Here is an 18,424-nt window from a genome sequence, read left to right as displayed (position 1 = left end):
AGGACTCGTTGTTGCCATAACGCCGCTCGCATATCCGCTGGACTCATTTCTGGCGAAGCATTCTGTGACGCCTCATCAGGCGTCGGAGTGTTAGAGTCCATGTGCAGATTTCGTTAAGGACGGCAGGCAGAAATCGTAGTCGAGGTAATATGGGCGGAGGGTCAAAAAACCAGAAAGCAAACACTAGAAATACCAAAGCCAAAAAACACAAAGTCCGAAAATCGTAGTCAGAAGGGGAAAACAGGCAAGGTCATACACGAAGGAACTAGAACTCACAGAAAATAAGGCTTGGCAAGGACCGCAATGGGAAACAATGCTTCGCAATGAGGCAGAGGTGGCGCGCTGCTTAAATATGCCTCAGTACCGGAAGTGGGCAGAGATAGTTAATATTCGGGCGATGGCTCCCTCTGGTGTTCCGGCCCAAACTGTTGTGTGACATATAGTTAGTGTATTATACTCTGTATTTAGTATTTTTTGCTATATTTATTTTATTATAGGTTATTTGTTATAAAATATTTTTGTAATATTTGTTAGATTTTTTGTTAGATTTTTTTACCCTTAAATTTGGGTATTTAGTATTTTTTGTTATATTCCTTTTTTATTTTATTTATTACCTTTTTAGTATCTATCTATCTATCTATCTATCTATCTATCTATCTATCTATCTATCTGTCTGTCTGTCTGTCTGTCTGTCTGTCTGTCCGTCCGTCCGTCCGTCCTTCCGTCAGTCCATCCCTCCATCTATCTATCTATCTATCTATCTATCTATCTATCTATCTATCTATCTATCTATCTATCTATCTATCTATCTATCTATCTTATTTATAACTTGCAAACATTTTTAAAGCCAATATATTCAATAAATTAATTTTATTTGCGTTTAATTTCATTTCTTTTTCATTTTCTTTTGCGTTTTATTTATATAGAGGTTTTTTTTATATAACTTATAACTGATGTAAATGTACTCTATGTAACTACTTTTGTATTGAACGCATTTAAAAAAAAAAAATCTCATCGTGTGAAAACCTGAGGACTTTTTTTGAAGGTGAAGACTTTTATTTTGGAAAAACCCGTTTCGCCGGTGATCGGGAGGCGAGTTGTTTGTGTGAGTCGCTTCACTCACTCGGGTGTTTCTCCTCTCTGTAATGGAGCTTTCTGTGTGATCCTGAGTCTGAGTTAATACAGTTTAATTTTTAATTTATCAGATGAATCCGGCTTTGGAGAAGGTGATTTTATTTACGGGCGTTATTCCTGGAGTGAATATAAACATAAGCGATAGGTTTTCGGTTAGCTGCCACTGCGCGCGAGACCTAAAACACCTTTCCTCCATTTTGTGTGAAATTATTGTTGTTATTTAGTGCGCGTGCTCTGCTGTGTCCCTGACTGGACACGGAGTGTGTGAGAAACACTGAGAGGGAAAGTCTTTGTATTTTTCTTGAAGGGAATTTGTGTTATGTTGAGAGGTTACAGGTTTGATGATTTGTAAACACCAGTTTCAGTTTCCCTTTCTGTACAGTTATAACTATTTATAACAGTTTTCCTAAGATGTATATGTATATATGTGTACCTGGTGAGTTCATTGTAGACCTCAAACAACAAAAATCCCAAAAATAGAAATAGTCTAAATGTACAGGATGTGTGTGTGTGTGTGTGTTTGTAGTAAAAATCATAATAATACTAAGAAAGGTAATAAAACACTCTGTGACCTGCAGTTACAGGAAAATGATCACTGACAGGTTACAGTGGTGTTACTGTAACTGGAGTAACTGTTCTACTCTATAGTCATTTACCCAAGATGATGTTTGCAATTAATTAACAAACAAGATGCCTTTCATTTTTATTAAAAACGCTTGATAGCCATGTTGCTGACGAGCGAGAGCATGTTTTCTCACATGTTATTTAAATGAAACCTGTAATGTAGAAGTAGTGGAGACGCCGGAGCAGATACAGGACTCAAAGACTTGTACAGATGAGGAGGTGAACAGACTAAAGGATTAAAGCGCCGCTGCATCGCTCTCTCTAGATAGAGATGAAGCGAGGGATAAATCCCAGTGCTCCAATCAGCATGCAGTTGAACTGTATAAAACAAAATAAAAAACGCAACAAAGCTGAGTGATGTATTCGTGGAAGAATGTTCTAGATTTTTGTACAGGAAAACATTTATTTTTTCCGATCTGTCCTAAAGTCTAAAGTAATCATTTTTGTCTGCTTTTCCGCTGCAGATGAACGGAGCGGCGTTCCCGTCTCCCACAGCCGAAATGGCCGAGATGAACCGCATCCACTACGAGCTTCAGTACACGGAGGGCATCAGCCAGCGCATGCGTGTGCCTGAGATGCTGAAAGTCGCCCCGTACACCAGCGAGGAGAAGGAAGGTGGCGTCAACCCAGGCCATGATTTGCTGCACACGTCCATGATGCATGTCCCTGACAGGATCATCATAGCAGGTTAGAGATTCCTTTCTAACAGAGTCATTTATATACATCGAGTGTGAGGCTCATAGCCATGAGAGTCAGGAACTAACGAAACCCAGCATGAAGCTGTTCATAATACAGCTGTTTTAATGTCTTTGCTGTTGGGTCAGGAAAATAATTGATCCAACTGAAACTTTTTTAAGTCAGTGCAGTGAAATGAGTCGAGTCATTCAAGCCTGAGAACCTTGAAAAATAAATGCTATCATTCCAGGCTTGTCCAGTGTTTCGGATGTTTGAGATATGGTGTTCTGTCCTCGCTTGGCAGGTAGAAAAAAGATCTTAAGTCTGGCTAGCATCTTTATTTCCTCCATACTACCATGTATGTTCTGGCTATTGTTCTACCAAGAGAGTTATATGATGGCTGTCTACCTCATTCTCTTATCTCTGCTAGCTACTTCTGTCCTTTCACACAACCAACCACTCTACCAACCTGCTAAACTGCATCTTATATAAAGGTGCTGCTCATCCTGTGTCTAGTGTAAATAAATACAGTAGGGAATTAGAGTCAGCTCTGTGTGGACGAGCGCACTGCAGATTTCTATTCCTGTTAAAATACAGTTCTGTTGTTTCTATGTGCTTTTAAGCAATCAATCAAGATATATTGATGAGTTGTGATGAGAATAAAGGAAAGATCTCTCCTCTGTAGGAGACGAGGAAGACACGCAGTTTTCCAGACCGAGAGATCTGGATCTGATCCAGTCCACGCCACTTGAGACTCTGTCTCTGAAGACTCCTCCACGGGTTCTCACTCTCAACGAGCGGCCCCTCGACTTCCTGGAAATGGAGCCGTCCAGTGAAGAGGTAATGCTGGGTCCACCCATTCTGAGGAGAAGGGGAAGGGTCGGGGAGGAGGTGTTGTACTGATAGCGGATGCGAGGTTTATGGAAAATTGCATTGTGGACAGAGAAGAAAAAATGTAAGTGTGTCAATCATACAAGGTCTTACTTGTCCTTCTGTCTCTCTCTCACACACACACAGGTACGCACGCAGACCCGAGCACGCAGAGAACGTTCAGTCAGTGAAAACACAGCTGTGCGCCACAACAGCCAGGTTCCCAGAAACGACTCCTCGTAAGCGTGCACACACACACACACACACACACCTTCCTCACTATCCTTGTTAACACAGCCATTAATGTTATACCACACCTAACTCTTACTGTAACCCTAACCTCAGTAACCAAAAGCCACATGTCTGATCACATGGATACTGAGGAACACTTCTATGTTTCTCTCTTGTGTTCCTCCGGTGAAAAGAATTTCCAGAATGCGCCCCTATCGCACTGGCACAATGTCTGAATCTGTGTGTAGACCTCAGGCTGATGAGATGATAGTGTTTGAGTGTGTGTGTGATGAAAGGGTTGTGTGCGCGGAATACTTCTTACTCCACCATCACAACCTGATACACAGCGTGCTCTCCGTTTCTGTCTCTCTCTCTCTGTCTGTCTGTGCTGTCATTTTGAAGAGGGTGAGTTGCGACATCGCATGTATAACACACACACACACCCTGCTGTGCATGTTAGCGTAGCCTTATACAGCCACTTAAGCAAAACCAAGTTTTATTTTTATTGATATCACAACATTAGATAAACGCTTCTGCAATTAACATTCCTGTAAGAAAGCACAGTTCACATTATACAGTTTAGTCTGTTTAAATGTAACTCTGGGGTTGAATTGGCTGTAGAATGGATATCACAATCTCTTCTCTTTCCCCCCCCCGTCTATTCAATAACAGTATCCGGATGGTGTTTTGCTAAGAGGGAAAATCATTAAAAAACCCTTTAAATAGGCGAAAGCACGATCGGCGGATAAACCCGACTCCCTGCACGCACATAACTCTGGATCAGGTTACACAGATCACATACACAAACCCAAATCATCTACAGGCGGTGCAGTTTAGGAAACTTCTAAACAGAACCTGCAGACGGAAATGAGTTCATTCAGATTAGCCAAACTCTGGATGTAAACACTGCGGATCTAATGAATGGTGTCTTCAGCGTTCGCTGCGGGGCTTGAATCAGCAGCTGTCTGATGATCTGAGGTGTGACCAGAGCAGGCTAGAATTGGACAGAATTATGACGTCATCATGCTGTTTTCTCTTGCTTGCATGCACTTTTGATAAGGATGAAGAGTACAATCTTGATATTTTATATTACACGTTAAGATCCTTCCCAGTGAACATCAAGCACTATCCTTTACATTTATTATGTCACATCTTTTTGTCTGCTTTTCCTCTTAGTTTCATCAGTTCTTAAGCCGGGTTGTTTGGTTAGACCAATCTAATAATTTGCTAGATTCATAAAAACCAAAGAACTTTCTGACTATAGTTTGGGTCAAGGTTATGTGCTGATGTTAGTGGAGTTTGTTTTTGTAGCCGTGTGTGTGTGTGTATGTGTGTGTGTGTGTGTAGACTTGCGGTTGAGCCGTGTTTTGCTCTTATTTTTTCTTCCGTTAATTCTCTCTCACTTCCATCTCAGTTTATTGTCCTTCATGCTCTCCTTCTTTCTTTCAACCTTCATGTTTTATGCTTGTCGTTCTTTATCAGTCCACAAAATTTACATCAGGGATAAAACACTAGACAACAGAAGTGTTTTATTACTCTTAGACCACAGAAATTTAAAACAACACCATAATGTTTTTTTTTATTTAAACACGTCATATAAACACCAATCAGCCATAACAGTATGACCACCTGCCTAGTATTGTGTTACTCCCCCTTTTTCTGCCAAATCAGCCCTGACTCCTAGAGGCATGGACTCCACTAGATCCCTGAAGGTGTGCTGTGGTATCTGACACCAAGATGTTAGCAGCAGATCCTTTAAGTCCTGTAAGTTGTGAGGTGGGGTCTCCATGGATCGGACGTGTTTGTCCAGCACATCACACAGATTGGGACTGGATTGAGATCTGGGGAATTTGGAGGCCAAGTTAACACCTCAAACTAGTTGTTGTGGTCATCAAACCATTCCTGAACCATTTTTGCTTTGTGGCACGGTGCATATCCTGCTGAAAGTGGCCACAGCTATCAGGGAATACTGTTTCCATGAAAGAGTGTACATGGTCTGTAACAATGCTTAGGTAGGTGGTACGTGTGAAACATCCACATGGATGGCAGGACCCAAGGTTTCCCAGCAGAACTTTGCCCAAAGCAGGACACTGCCTCTGCCAGCTTGTGTTCTACCCATAGTGCATCCTGGTGCCATGTGTTGCCCGGGTAAGAGATGCACACGCACCCGGCCAGCCACGTGATGTAAAAGAAAACGTGATTCATCAGACCAGACCACCTTCTTCCATTACTCCATGGTCCAGTTCTGATGCCCATGTGCCCATTGTTGGTGCTTTCGGCAGTGCACAGGGGTCAGCATGGGCACTCTGACTGGTCTACGGCTATGCAGCCCCATACGCAGCAAATTGGGATGCACTGTGTATTCTGACACCTTTCTATCAGAACCAGCATTAACGTCTTCAGCAATTTGAGTAACAGTAGCTCGTCTGTTGGATCAGATCACACGGGCCAGCCTTCACTCCCCACGTTCATCAATGAGCCTTGGCCGCCCATGACCCTGTCGTCAGTTCACCACTGTTCCTTTCTTGGACCACTTTTGATAGATACTGACCACCGCAGACCGGGAACACCCCACAAGAGCTGCAGTTATGGAGATGCTCTGATCCAGTCGTCTAGCCATCACAATTTGGCCCTTGTCAAACTCGCTCAAATCCTTACCCTTGCCTGTTTTTCCTTGCTGCCTAATATATCCCACCCACTAACAGGTGTCATGATGAGGAGATCATCAGTCTTATTCACTTCACCTAATATAATGTTATGGCTGATCTGTGTATACATTACAGCTTTACTTCTATTATCTTTAAAATAGAGAATAAATACTCACATTTTAAACTATTTACATTTTAAAGATAATTGTGTCTATAGTTAAAGGTATTTGTTCATTTTCTATCCAGTGTAAACTGCTGTTATAGAAAATGAATCAAATGTCTGACCAATCAGATTTGAGTGTTTAGGAACACTCGCTGTAGAATAATCTCCATTACATTCTCTCTTTTAGCATCTTTCTCTCTCTCTTTGTTTAAGATCTTGTTATTACCAGAAACATCTTATTGCTACAAGAAAACGCCTCACTGTTATGTTAAAAAATCTGTAATTGTAGCCATGACCTTTTCCAGATAGGAATACAGAAATGTTTACAAGTTCCGACCAAATCCCACTTGGAATAAACCAGATGTTTTCTCACAGTAGTAGGATGTTCTCCTCATAATGATGAAATGCTTTTCTCATAAAAACAAGATCCTGATGGGGATTTTTTCCTCATGTGGCAGCATGTATGCATTAGAAATGCATGTGTATATTTCATTTTTTAAAATCTATTTTTCAAGGAAACAGTATTTGTTGTGGTTTTCATGCTCACTTTTTATATGCTTCCTCTCTAAATATTAAAATCCTGAAGCCTCCTACTTAATGCCCCCATCTCTCTCTCTCTCTCTCTCTCTCTCTCTCTCTCTCTCACACTCTCTCTCACACTCTCTCTCACACTCTCTCTCACTCTCTCTCTCACTCTCACACTCTCTCTCTCACTCTCACACTCTCTCTCACTCTCTCTCTCACTCTCTCTCTCACTCTCTCTCTCTCTCTCTCCCTTTCTCTCTGTTTCTCTCTCTTTCGCTCTCTCTTGTCTGTCTGTCTGTCTGTGTCTCTCTCTCTCTCTCTCTCTCTCTCTCTCTCTCGTCACTCTCCCCCCCTTTCTTTTTGTTTCTCTCTCTTTCGCTCTCTCTTGTCTGTCTTTCTCTCTGTTTCTCTCTCTCTCTCTCTGTTTCTCTCTGTCTGTCTGTCTCTCTCTTTCTCTCTCTTGTCACTGTCTCTCTGTCTGTCTCTCTCTCTCTGTCTCGTGTGTGTGGTCAGTGTTTCTCCTCCTTCCCCGTCCACTCTGCGTGCTCTGTCGCTCCGTCGTCCTCCTGATGAGGTGCAGGGTGTGTCTGGTGCGCGCGGCGTTCTCTCCTTCCTCCAGTCCAGCACTCGTCGGGCCTACCAGCAGCTTCTGGAGGTCCTGGATGAGAACCAGCGCAGGTGATGCGTCTCTGCCCCGTCACTGACCTTTGACCCCGGGTTCTTGCTTGATGTGAGATTGCATGTCTGTGTAATAGTGTGTGACGCCGTGTGCTGTAGACTAGTGATGATTTAGAATCGTTGCTCAGCTGGAGTCTGCTTCAACTGCTCTGTTTCTCCATCTCACACTCCTCTCGTTCTCTGAGGTTGAGGTTGAGGTAGAGGCTGAGCAGGTGTTTGCGAGTCAGAGACAGAGTCATCTCATACGTAGCCGACAAAAAAAAAAAAAAATTCAAACTTGGTTATTGATGGATGTCTGATGTCTTTGTTTCCTTTTTCATCAATAATTTTATTATTTTTCTCTTTGTATTATTTTAAGCAAACTCCTGTAGTACAGATTGACTCAGCATTCTCCTCACTACTCCTAAAAGTCTGATATATTTTAATAAATAATCCCTCCAGCCTCATGTCCTTATGTCACATCACATTCCATCCCGTTTTCTTCGGTCGTTGATGAGACTGAGGTCATTCTTCACACACTAATGTTTACAGATTAAACTTAGACTCACCGGTCTCCTCCATGACTCGGAGGAGCCACCGATTTGTCTTAAGAGTTATTGGGGATTAGTAAATCTCACACGTACAGACCTGCAGGTTTACAGGATTGTCACAGTTCACTGCATGTGGCTTGTTGCTTGCGCTCTAGTTTGTGATGTGCAGTAGAACTTCACGCTGTGTTTACACTACCAGTCAAACCGTTCTTTATTAATATTAGTTACAGAGAAAAAATGTATTTCATGTTTTAAATTCTGAACAGAATTCCTGATTTAAACATTCTTGTCATCTTTTCTTAGACGTCTCAAATATTTTTATTATATGAGATCTCTAAATAATAGTGAGCTTTGAGGCGATGATAAATATATTTATTAGCGTCTGCTGGGTCCAGATATTTGACTGATAGTGTTGTGTGTGTGTGTGTGTATGAGAGAGACAGAGATTTGGTGTGTAGCTACTTCTGTCCTCCTTTATCTCTATTCTTTTTTTTTTTCTCTCTCTCTCTTTTCCTCCTCTCTCTCCTCCTCAGTAAGCCTTCTCTCAGGGGAGGTTCCACCTCCTCTAACCTCCAGCATGACAGCAGGTAACTCCTCTCACCTCGTCCTTCCTCCCCTCAGTCTTCTCCCACAGCTCTTTCCTTTATCTGCGTCTGAAGGTTCATTTTAATCCACAGCGATTGTAAAGAACTCGCAGCATCTCGAACCCGGTCCTGTTTTAGGTCCAGTGGGTCAGAGATGTTTGCTTATTTGAGTGTAGAACAAATCTGTAAGTCTTTATGAAGGTCGTTGTTTTAGACATGAGGTCGTTTAGAGAGAGCGTATAGTATAGAAGGAAAAAAGAGCTGTAAAGGAAACGGAGCTGCGCAATTCTCCGGGAATGAGGAATGAAAGAATTTTCTTAGACACAAAAATATTTATATGTATAAGCACACATGCAGCTGTGGAAGGTTTATGCTGCTTTATCTGCAGTGCCTTGCATAAATATTGACCCCTTCCTTCCTTTAACTGCTCCACATTCTGGCACTAAACTGTAGTTAAATTGCCGTTTGGTTTATGTATCACTGTCGGATTTTTGAAGGTTTATTGTGACACAAAAGTTAATTAAATAAAAAACAGGCCTTTGCTGGTTGCATAATTATTCACCCCCCCTGGGTCTGTACTTTGAAGAACCGCTTTTTGTCTACAGTTACAGCTGCAGGTTTTCTGGCATATTTGTCTGTGCACATCTGGATCTGCTTGCCCACCGACATCTGGGTTTTAGCTGGGGGTTTGTTTATTTTCATAATTAAGTAATCAGGTTGTTGGTTTTGAATCACTTCAATGTAGGTTTGCTTAATGTTGTTGTCTTGTTAGAAGGTAAGCCTTGGCCTGTACTTCTTTACTTCCTTCCTTTCTTCCATCCATCCATACATCTCTCTTACAAATAAGATCACTCTGATGATCGGGCGAGTTTTTAAATCAAAAGACACAACAGGGCCACTGATGAGGGAAGGAATGGATGCCAACGAAAAATCCACATGTGAAGATGTCTAAAGATAGACGATATATTAAAGTTATCGATAGAGGAGTGACCCATGTAATGGTCAGCCAACAAAAGAAGGTTAAGTTGAGAGTAGGCAAGAGATGGAGAAAGAGCAAAATCTTACTGATCACTGGAGGAAGAGGAAGAGGAAGAATTATCGACGAAACATCCCCACAACATGATTGTACCATCACCATGCTACACTGTGAGGATAATGTTCTCAGTGAGCTCAGCAGTATTGGGTTTCCATCAAACATAGAGCTTTGGAGCAAGGCCAGAATTTCTGCTCTCATCAGATTAGAATATTTTCCTTGTAGTCTTCTAATTTTCTTTCCATTTTCTGTAAGATATTCAGTAGTGCCCCATATCTAATGTTTGGGATATTTTTTATTTATAACCCTGATTGATACTTTTCCTGAATACCAGAATGTTTATGCGAGACACTGTGGATAATCGCTATATACCATGCAGAACATGTTGAACTTACTATAGAGTATACACCGATCAGGCATAACATTATGACCACCTGCCTAATATTGTGTTTGTCCCCCTTTTGCTGCCTAAACAGCTCTGACTCGTCATGCACTGTGTATTCTGACACCTTTCTATCAGAACCAGCATTAACGTCTTCAGCAGTTTGAGTAACAGTAGCTCGTCCATTGGATCGGATCACACGGGCCAGCCTTCACTCCCCACGTGCATCAACGAGCCTTGGCGTCAGTTCACCACTGTTCCTTCCTTGGATCACTTGTGATAGATAGTGACCACTGCAGACCGGGAACACACCACAAGAGCTGCAGTTCTGGAGATGCTCTGATCCAGTCATCTAGCCATCACAATTTGGCCCTTCGTCAAACTCCTTACACTTGTCCATTTTTCCTGCTTCTAACACACCAACTTTGAGGACAAAATGTTCACTTGCTGCCTAATATATCCCACCCACTAACAGGTGCCATGATGAGGAGATAATCAGTGTCCTTCACGTCACCTCTCAGTGCTCATAATGTTATGGCTGATCGGTGTAAAGTGTGTATCAGTGTCTGAAATCTATGTTCATGGAATATTTGTGAATGTAATGTGAACTTTGCTTGCAGATTTGCGCTGGACACGACTATGGAAGGGGGAGAAGATCTGGCTGTGGCAGACGCTACAGCTTTAAGGAGACAGGTAAAAACCGCAGAGACATGAAAACATGACACAAAAAACCCCAACATGTTGGTGAGAAACGGATCACATACTGCACATTTGAGTTCTTATCGAAGTTAGAAGGTAAAATTTATATTGACTTTAGTTCATTTCTCAAAATGAGAAGCTGGTTAGACTTTCATTTCAATTTAAGAATATAAAAAAATGTTGCATCATTTCGTTTTCTAGTTTAATTTTGTGGAAGTTTCTGTGTTGACTTGGGTTCTAGATGCAAGAAACATTTGTTACATTACACGCTTCTGTTTTTATGTTGCTTGTTGTTGCTAAAGTTGGGGGGGGGGGGCAGTTTAACAGATAAATGAGAAAGCTGAAGAGTTTTCTGTCGCTGAGAGACTTTCCCCATGGTGTCACAGAGCGCTGAGACTGGAGACTCCTTCTGTTAATGTTAAATAAACATCTTACAGAAAACATCACCGTATTGATGATTACGGGTGTTTTGTTAACTAACAAAATGTTTATTTGGCGATGTGGAGCGCCGGCCAGACGAAGCCCCCGTCGCTGAGTTGTTGCTATAGTAACGATAGAACGAATCAGGGATTTCTTTTAAAGATTCTTCACACTTTTCTTGTGCAGATCATCAAACTGAACCGAAGGCTGCAGCTCTTAGAGGAAGAGAATAAAGAGCGAGCCAAGCGTGAGATGATCATGTACTCCATCACCGTGGCATTCTGGCTGATTAACAGCTGGGTGTGGCTCCGCCGCTGAGTTAAACAAAAAACACCCGGTTTCATCTAAGCTCCGCCTCCTCGCTTCAGGTGTCAAACATCAGCCCTGGTTTCTGCGCTCGTGTCCCAAAGCTGGTGAGCCTTTCTACCTGCACAGGACGACTCCTACAGCCACAGGACATGCTACTCTTCGTGTATATTTGTGTTTTTGTTTTGTTTTTTATTTTAAACATTGACATCGTTGCTGAAGGCCGTGCATGAACCAGATGTGTGTAGAAACATATACAAGCTTAAGGCTCTGTGGTGCTGAATCTCATCTCATCTCTCTCTCTCTCTCTCTCTCTCTTTTTTATATATATATATATATATATATATATATATATATATATATAAAACTAGTCTCTTAGATGAAATTCAGCATCACAGAGGCTTGCGCTCGTATTCGGCCAGTTTTTACACCTGTCTGTATTCACACAACTATATGGAAAACGATGAGCCCGTTCTGAACGTCTGAACTGTGTAAATATGGACCCAAGGAATTGAGACACATGCCTGCTGATAGCCGGAATAATAGTATTTAAGGAATGTTGTGACGATAGCCATCACCTCAGATTTCTGTAAAGCTGTTGCCACGTCTTGAAATCTTCTGTAACGTCCTGTTCTGTCTTTCTTGTGATGGATGTGATGATCATGTTTGGGATTTGAGACCATGTTTGGAATAAGATGACCATAATGATGTTAGAATTACTCTCTCTTTCTCTTTCTCATCCATATGCACTATACTATAACTACAGAGCACTTCTGTTTAAATAAAGAATAATGGTACCTCCATATTTACTCTCTTTTTTTTCCTGACCCTTTATATTCAATAAAACAGGATCGTAATGGAAAGGAGACTCAAAGGAGTCTCATAATGAGTGAAGTTTTTGATCACTACTGATCACTACTATTTTTTATTTAAACTTTAATAGAGCTGCTTGTTCTTTCATGCAGTTATCTAATCGGCTATTCACATAGCAGCAGAGAGTGCATTAAATCTTGGAGATGCAGGTCAAGAGCTTCAGTTAATGTTCACATCGAACATTAGGTTTTCACTTAACTGTCTCTAGAGTTTATTAAGAACGGGACGAGAAAAAAAAACAAACCTCCAGATCGGCAGGCAGGAACACCTTGTTGAGATGGATGAGCTACAGCATCAGAATACCACATCTGTGGAACATTTATCATCACATTTCAATTAATACCTGAATTTCTCCCAGAGAACAATAGACAGTAAGATGTTAAACGTAGGCCTGTGCTTAAAACATTTATCAGAATTGCAGTTAGATTCATGTTGACATGATTTGTATTATTATATCGGTCACTGGGGCAGCACGGTGGCTTAGTGGTTAGCACTGTTGCCTCACAGAAGGTCCTGGATTTGAATCTCAGGTTCGAACAGGCAGGGGCCTTTCTGTGTGGAGTTTGCATGTTCTCCCCGTGCCTGCATGGGTGTACTCCAGTTTCTTCCCACAGTCCAAAAACATGTCCATTAGGTTGATTGGTAATTCTAAATTGCCCATAGGAGTGAGTGTGAGTGTGTGTGGTTTCAAGATTCAAGAAGCTTTTATTGTCATTTCAACCACATACAGCTGGCGCAGTACATAGTGAAATGAAACAACGTTTCTCCAGGACCTGGTGCTACATAAACATACAACAACAAGTTCAACACAAAACAACAAACAACACCACAGAGCTAGGACAGAAGTTTGTCTTAGCCACGTAAAGTGCACAGTGTGCAGCTAGGTGCAAACAGAGCATAGACAAGACAGTGCAAATAAGACAATAAATACAATAAAGACAACACAAAAGAACACAGGACACTTAGCGCTGAAAGGAAATAAAAGAACGTGTACTGGAATGTAAGTGAAATAAAATAGATAAAGTGAAATGATGTAGAAAAAAAAGTATTGTGCAAAAATATTGTGCAAAAATACACAGCAGCGGTTGAGGTAGTGCAAATAGAATAAACATAAATACAATTATAGCAGCGGATGACAGGTAGAGGTAGTGCAGTAAGTAATGAACAATATAAATTATGTGTGTGTGTGTGTGCGTCCACACAGTCAAGAGAGAGTGTGTGTATCTGTGTGTGAGAGACAGAGAGTTAGTATACAGTTCAGTCCTGAGTGAGAGAGTGAGAGAGTGAGAGTGTGTGTGAGAGTGTAGAACAGTTCAGTCCTGAGTGAGAGAGTGAGAGTGTGTGTGAGAGTGTAGAACAGTTCAGTCCTGAGTGAGAGTGTGTGTGTGTGAGAGAGTGTAGAACAGTTCAGTCCTGAGTGAGAGTGTGTGTGTGAGAGAGTGTAGAACAGTTCAGTCCTGAGTGAGAGTGTGTGTGAGAGAGAGTGTAGAACAGTTCAGTCCTGAGTGAGAGAGTGTGTGTGTGTGAGAGAGTGTAGAACAGTTCAGTCCTGAGTGAGAGTGTGTGTGAGAGTGTAGAACAGTTCAGTCCCGGGTGTTGAGGAGCCTAATGGCTTGAGGAAAGAAACTGTTACACAGTCTGGTTGTGAGGGCCCGAATGCTCCGGTACCTCTTTCCAGATGGCAGGAGGGTGAAGAGTGTGTGTGAGGGGTGTGTGGGGTCAGCCACAATGCTGTTGGCTTTGCGGATGCAGCGTGCGGTGTAAATGTCTGTGATAGAGGGGAGAGAGACTCCAATGATCTTTTCAGCTGTCCTCACTATCCGCTGAAGGGTCTTGCGATCCGAGACGGTGCAGTTCCCAAACCAGGCAGTGATGCAGCTGCTCAGGACGCTCTCGATGGTCCCTCTGTAGAACACAGTCAGGATGGGGGGAGGGAGATGGGCTTTACTCAGCCTCCTCAGGAAGTAGAGGCGCTGCTGGGCTTTCTTGGTGATGGAGCTGGTGTTGAGTGACCAGGTGAAGTTCTCCGCCAGATGGACACCAAGGAATTTGATGCTCTTGACGATCTCCACAGAGGAGCCATCGATGGACAGCGGAGAATGGTCACACTGTGCTCTCCTGAAGTCAACAACCATCTCTTTGGTCTTGTCGACGTTCAGGGAGAGGTTGTTGGCTCTGCACCAGGCTGTTAGATGTTGCACCTCCTCTCTGTATGCTGACTCGTCGTTCTTGCTGATGAGACCCACCACGGTCGTGTCATCGGCGAACTTGACGATGTGGTTGGAGCTATGCACTGCTGCACAGTCGTGAGTCAGCAGAGTGAACAGCAATAGACTGAGCACACAGCCCTGAGGTGCTCCAGTGCTCAGTGTGGTGGTGCTGGAGATACTGCTCCCGATCCGGACTGACTGAGGTCTCCCAGTCAGGAAATCCAGGATCCAGTTGCAGAGAGAGGTGTTCAGGCCCAGGAGACTCTTAATCAGCTGCTGAGGGATGATTGTGTTGAATGCTGAACTGAAATCTATGAACAGCATTCGAACGTAGGAGTCTTTGCAGTCCAGGTGTGTGAGGGCCAGATGGAGGGTTGTGGTGATGGCGTCTTCCGGAACGGTTAGGACGATACGCAAAACGGTTGTCGGTTGTCTGTCTATATATGTGGCTCTGTGATGGACTGGTGACCTGTCCAGGGTGTACCCCTGCCTTTCGCCCAATGTGTGCTGGGATAGGCTCCAGCAGATCCCCGTGACCCTAATTAGGAATAAAGTGGGTATAGAGAATGGATGGATGGATGGATGGATGGATATCGGTCATCCGACCGCGTGGTGTCGCTGTAATAACACCGCCACTGAAGGGTTCTAGCGATATTCTACGGTGTTTTTAATTATTATGATTTTCCTACCTGTATTCCGACAAATCCCGCCTCTGTACCGCTATTGGCTATTTGGCGCCTGAACGAGTTCATGACTGTCCAATAGATGGAAGAGTTTATGAGTCCGGTTTTGTGCTAGATAATAAAATAACAAAGAATGTGTCGACAAAGAATAAAATAATTCACTGCTAAATTTGATTGTCATATAAACTTTAATAACAATTTATAAAAAAATAAAATTAAACTAAATAAAATAAAATTAAATAACGGTTTTTAAAACCGTTCGACTTCCGCCGGATGTTGTCAAGTTTAACTTCATGGAGTGTCATGGCGGCGTGTAGGACGCTTCTGAGTCGCGGAGTGTTAACGCTTGGGATTCATTATCAGCATGTGTGCAGAAGTGTCCTGGTCACACAGAGCAGAGAGAAGAAGCGATGGATGAAGGCTTACACACTGCTCATGGAGAGGAAGAGGAGACTCGAAGGACCTCCGCCTCCGACTCCACGGTCAGTCTACAGTCCCGGCTGCTCCACGGGCTCTGTTACAAACATCACCGAGGCCTTCATTGGCGCACTATCTAGGGCAAGAAATAATAAGCTAGTACACTGTATGTAGTGCACTACGATACGAGAACGGAGCCATTTGGAATTCGGCTCCACGTTAAAGATGAATTCAAGGCCATTTCTTTATAATGTGTGGTTTTCTAATTCTGTGTTTTTGATAAGAAATATTTTCGGTTTAATCTTTTTTTCAGTTTCTTTTAATTCACTGAAGTAAAAAAAACTTGCATGAAGTAAAATGAATCCAGTGACCCTCATGTGGGACCCTAGTCCCCTGCTTAGAATCCCTGCTTTACTGAATATCTCTCTCTCTCTTTCTCCCTCTCCAGCTCTCAGCAGCCTAACTGGGACTATCACGCCGAGGTGGAGGCGTTCAGCGCCCGGCTGAAGGAGCGTTTCTCCACAGACCTCTTGAAGACGGCCTTCGTGAACCCCTGCTACATTCGCTCTGAGGAGGAGAGACGCCGCTCGTTAGGTCTGGACGCTGAGAGCACAGCGCTAAACCTCAGAGACAACACAGAGCTGCAGGAACACGGGCGTAAATTTACACTGGTGAGGAGCACAGCATCTTACAGACTGTTAAAGAATGGAGTGATGTTAATGAAGTGAAAGTCGTGAGCACAGGTGGAGGAGCATGCATGAATGTGTTTGTGTGATTGTAATTGTGCTCATGGTCTGCTGTACAGGGTTTCCTCAGGGACTGGTGCAGGGAGAACTTACCCAGTTTGCCTGAAGACGGAGTAGCAGCCATCGTGAGTCACCTGACGGGGTCAGAGGTCATGTGCCATATTGCTCGGAACCTGGCGGTGGAGGAACTGGCAATGACGGCGGAGTTTCCCGTTCCAGAAGACGTGCTTCAAGCAACATTCTTCGCTGTGATTGGTGCGCTGGAGCAGAGCAGTGGCTCAGAAAGGGCGGGGCTTTTCATCAGGGTGAGACGACTGGGATTATATCTAGTGCTCAGGATGGAGTCTAGAGTTTTAGCTGAGATGCTGCTCGGGAATGACGTGTAAATAAAATATGTGCAGTACAGTTAAATTCACGATGTATGATGTCACTGAAAGGATTCATCTGTTCCTCTGCCGAATTCAGGAAAAAAGGCTTAGATATTTCTGATATTTAAAGAAAAATCAACCAGGAGATATGACATTATGTGTGATGAAACATTTAGTTTAAACTTTTTGTTAGGTTTAACTTTTGGTTAACTGTGTGTTTGTGTGTGCGCAGGACTTCCTCGTGACACAGCTAATAGATAAGGACCTGTTTGACATGTGGAAGGTGGTGAACCCCATGGGATTGTTGGTGGAAGAGCTGAGCCGCAGAGGGGCTTCGCCCCCCGAGCCACGCCTCCTCCAGTCCTCAGGAGCCAGCACGGTTCTCCCGCTTTACTTCGTCGGCCTTTACTGGTACGCCACAGACACGGGGTTAGAGTTAGAAAGGAGGAGAAACACGACCAGATCAGAGCAACACCTGAAAAGTCTTTCACGGGATACATTCATCATAAAGATAATATTCAAGTCGTTCAGGGAGGGAATGATTTCCTGTTGGTCATCACACAGTTCTGTGCTTGTAATTAAAGTTAGTCCGTTTATTTAAGAGTGCTAGAGTCTGTGGCTGAAATAAGCTCTTTACTAGAACAAGATAGGAAATGTTACTCTAATACATTGTTGGGGTTTTAATGTGTGTGTTTCAGTGATAAGAAGCTGCTGGCTCATGGTCCTGGTGAGACTCTATCAGCTGCGGAGGACGAGGCAGCACGCGTGGCCCTGAGGAAACTCTTCGGCTACACAGAAAACCGCAAACCGTTCGACTTCTCCACAAAACAAGAACAGCCGGAAACATCAGCAGTGAAGGAGGCAATTAGCAGAGGATAAACACACACACACACACAGTCATCTCTCTATCTTTCACCAGGTGGTTAACATCTGTCTCGTTAGTCTCTTCACTCAAACACATCTGTTTATTCGGGGTAAATTTGGACAGTTCTGCAGAAAGATGTGTGAAATGTTCCTCCAGTTGGTTTCTAATGAAATCAGGCCAAAAACACAACGCTGGAGTGTAAATGTTGTCTTCTTTTCTCTTTTTTTTTTTTAAATTTAAATAAATAAAAGTCTCCTCACTTATGAAGCAGCTGTGTTTGTTTAGGTAATTTCATCTTATTAATGTTTATAATGGTTAAATTGAGCTCAGTGGTTTAAATACTGAATAAATCAACATAAGGTTCGGTTATTTATATCCATATATCATACGTTCTATTTCAGCTTTATGTCACCACTTCTGACCAACACCACGTGAGCTGCACCTGCACGATAAACTGTTCCCTCGGTCTGTCTTTATACTAATACTGACTGATTACTAAGTAGTTACTTGATAGTTGGGTATAAAATCTCTTCACATTCTCTAAAGCTGTAGTTACACTGAAGTGTCGCGAGTTTTCAGATAAGTCAATTGCATAATCACGAGTTCAGTCTGTTTAAATATTCTACTGGATCAGTATCCGGACTGCACTCATCCATCACCGTGTGTTCTGTAGTAATACACTGATCAGGCATAACATTATGACTACCTGCCTAATATTGTGTTGGTCCCCCTTTTGCTGCCAAAACAGCCCTGACCCATC

General features: G+C 42.8%; 2 protein-coding genes across 6 annotated transcripts; both read left to right on the top strand.

The window, feature by feature from the left end:
- Window positions 1–1,074: 1,074 nt before the first annotated feature.
- mffa (mitochondrial fission factor a) lies at window positions 1,075–12,305 on the top strand. 5 transcript variants are annotated; one of them, XM_058414070.1, is made up of 8 exons: window positions 1,075–1,105; window positions 2,223–2,445; window positions 3,119–3,273; window positions 3,451–3,542; window positions 7,384–7,548; window positions 8,612–8,665; window positions 10,698–10,770; window positions 11,383–12,305. In XM_058414070.1, the coding sequence occupies exons 2-8, from the start codon at window positions 2,223–2,225 to the stop codon at window positions 11,512–11,514; spliced, it is 894 nt and encodes a 297-aa protein (XP_058270053.1). In that variant the 5' UTR covers window positions 1,075–1,105; the 3' UTR covers window positions 11,515–12,305. The 5 variants fall into 5 exon arrangements, with proteins under 5 accessions (XP_058270053.1, XP_058270052.1, XP_058270054.1 ...); XM_058414069.1 differs by having other exon boundaries at window positions 1,087–1,226; XM_058414071.1 differs by having other exon boundaries at window positions 1,094–1,175.
- Window positions 12,306–15,540: 3,235 nt separating this feature from the next.
- On the top strand, window positions 15,541–17,931 carry mrpl44 (mitochondrial ribosomal protein L44). Its single transcript, XM_058412836.1, has 5 exons — window positions 15,541–15,750; window positions 16,134–16,356; window positions 16,491–16,736; window positions 17,032–17,210; window positions 17,498–17,931. The coding sequence occupies exons 1-5, from the start codon at window positions 15,542–15,544 to the stop codon at window positions 17,676–17,678; spliced, it is 1,038 nt and encodes a 345-aa protein (XP_058268819.1). The 5' UTR covers window position 15,541; the 3' UTR covers window positions 17,679–17,931.
- The last annotated feature ends 493 nt before the right edge of the window (window positions 17,932–18,424 follow it).

Source organism: Hemibagrus wyckioides, linkage group LG17 (genome assembly GCF_019097595.1).
Source record: "Hemibagrus wyckioides isolate EC202008001 linkage group LG17, SWU_Hwy_1.0, whole genome shotgun sequence".
NCBI lineage: Eukaryota > Metazoa > Chordata > Actinopteri > Siluriformes > Bagridae > Hemibagrus > Hemibagrus wyckioides.
This window is presented reverse-complemented; position numbering and strand designations above follow the sequence as displayed.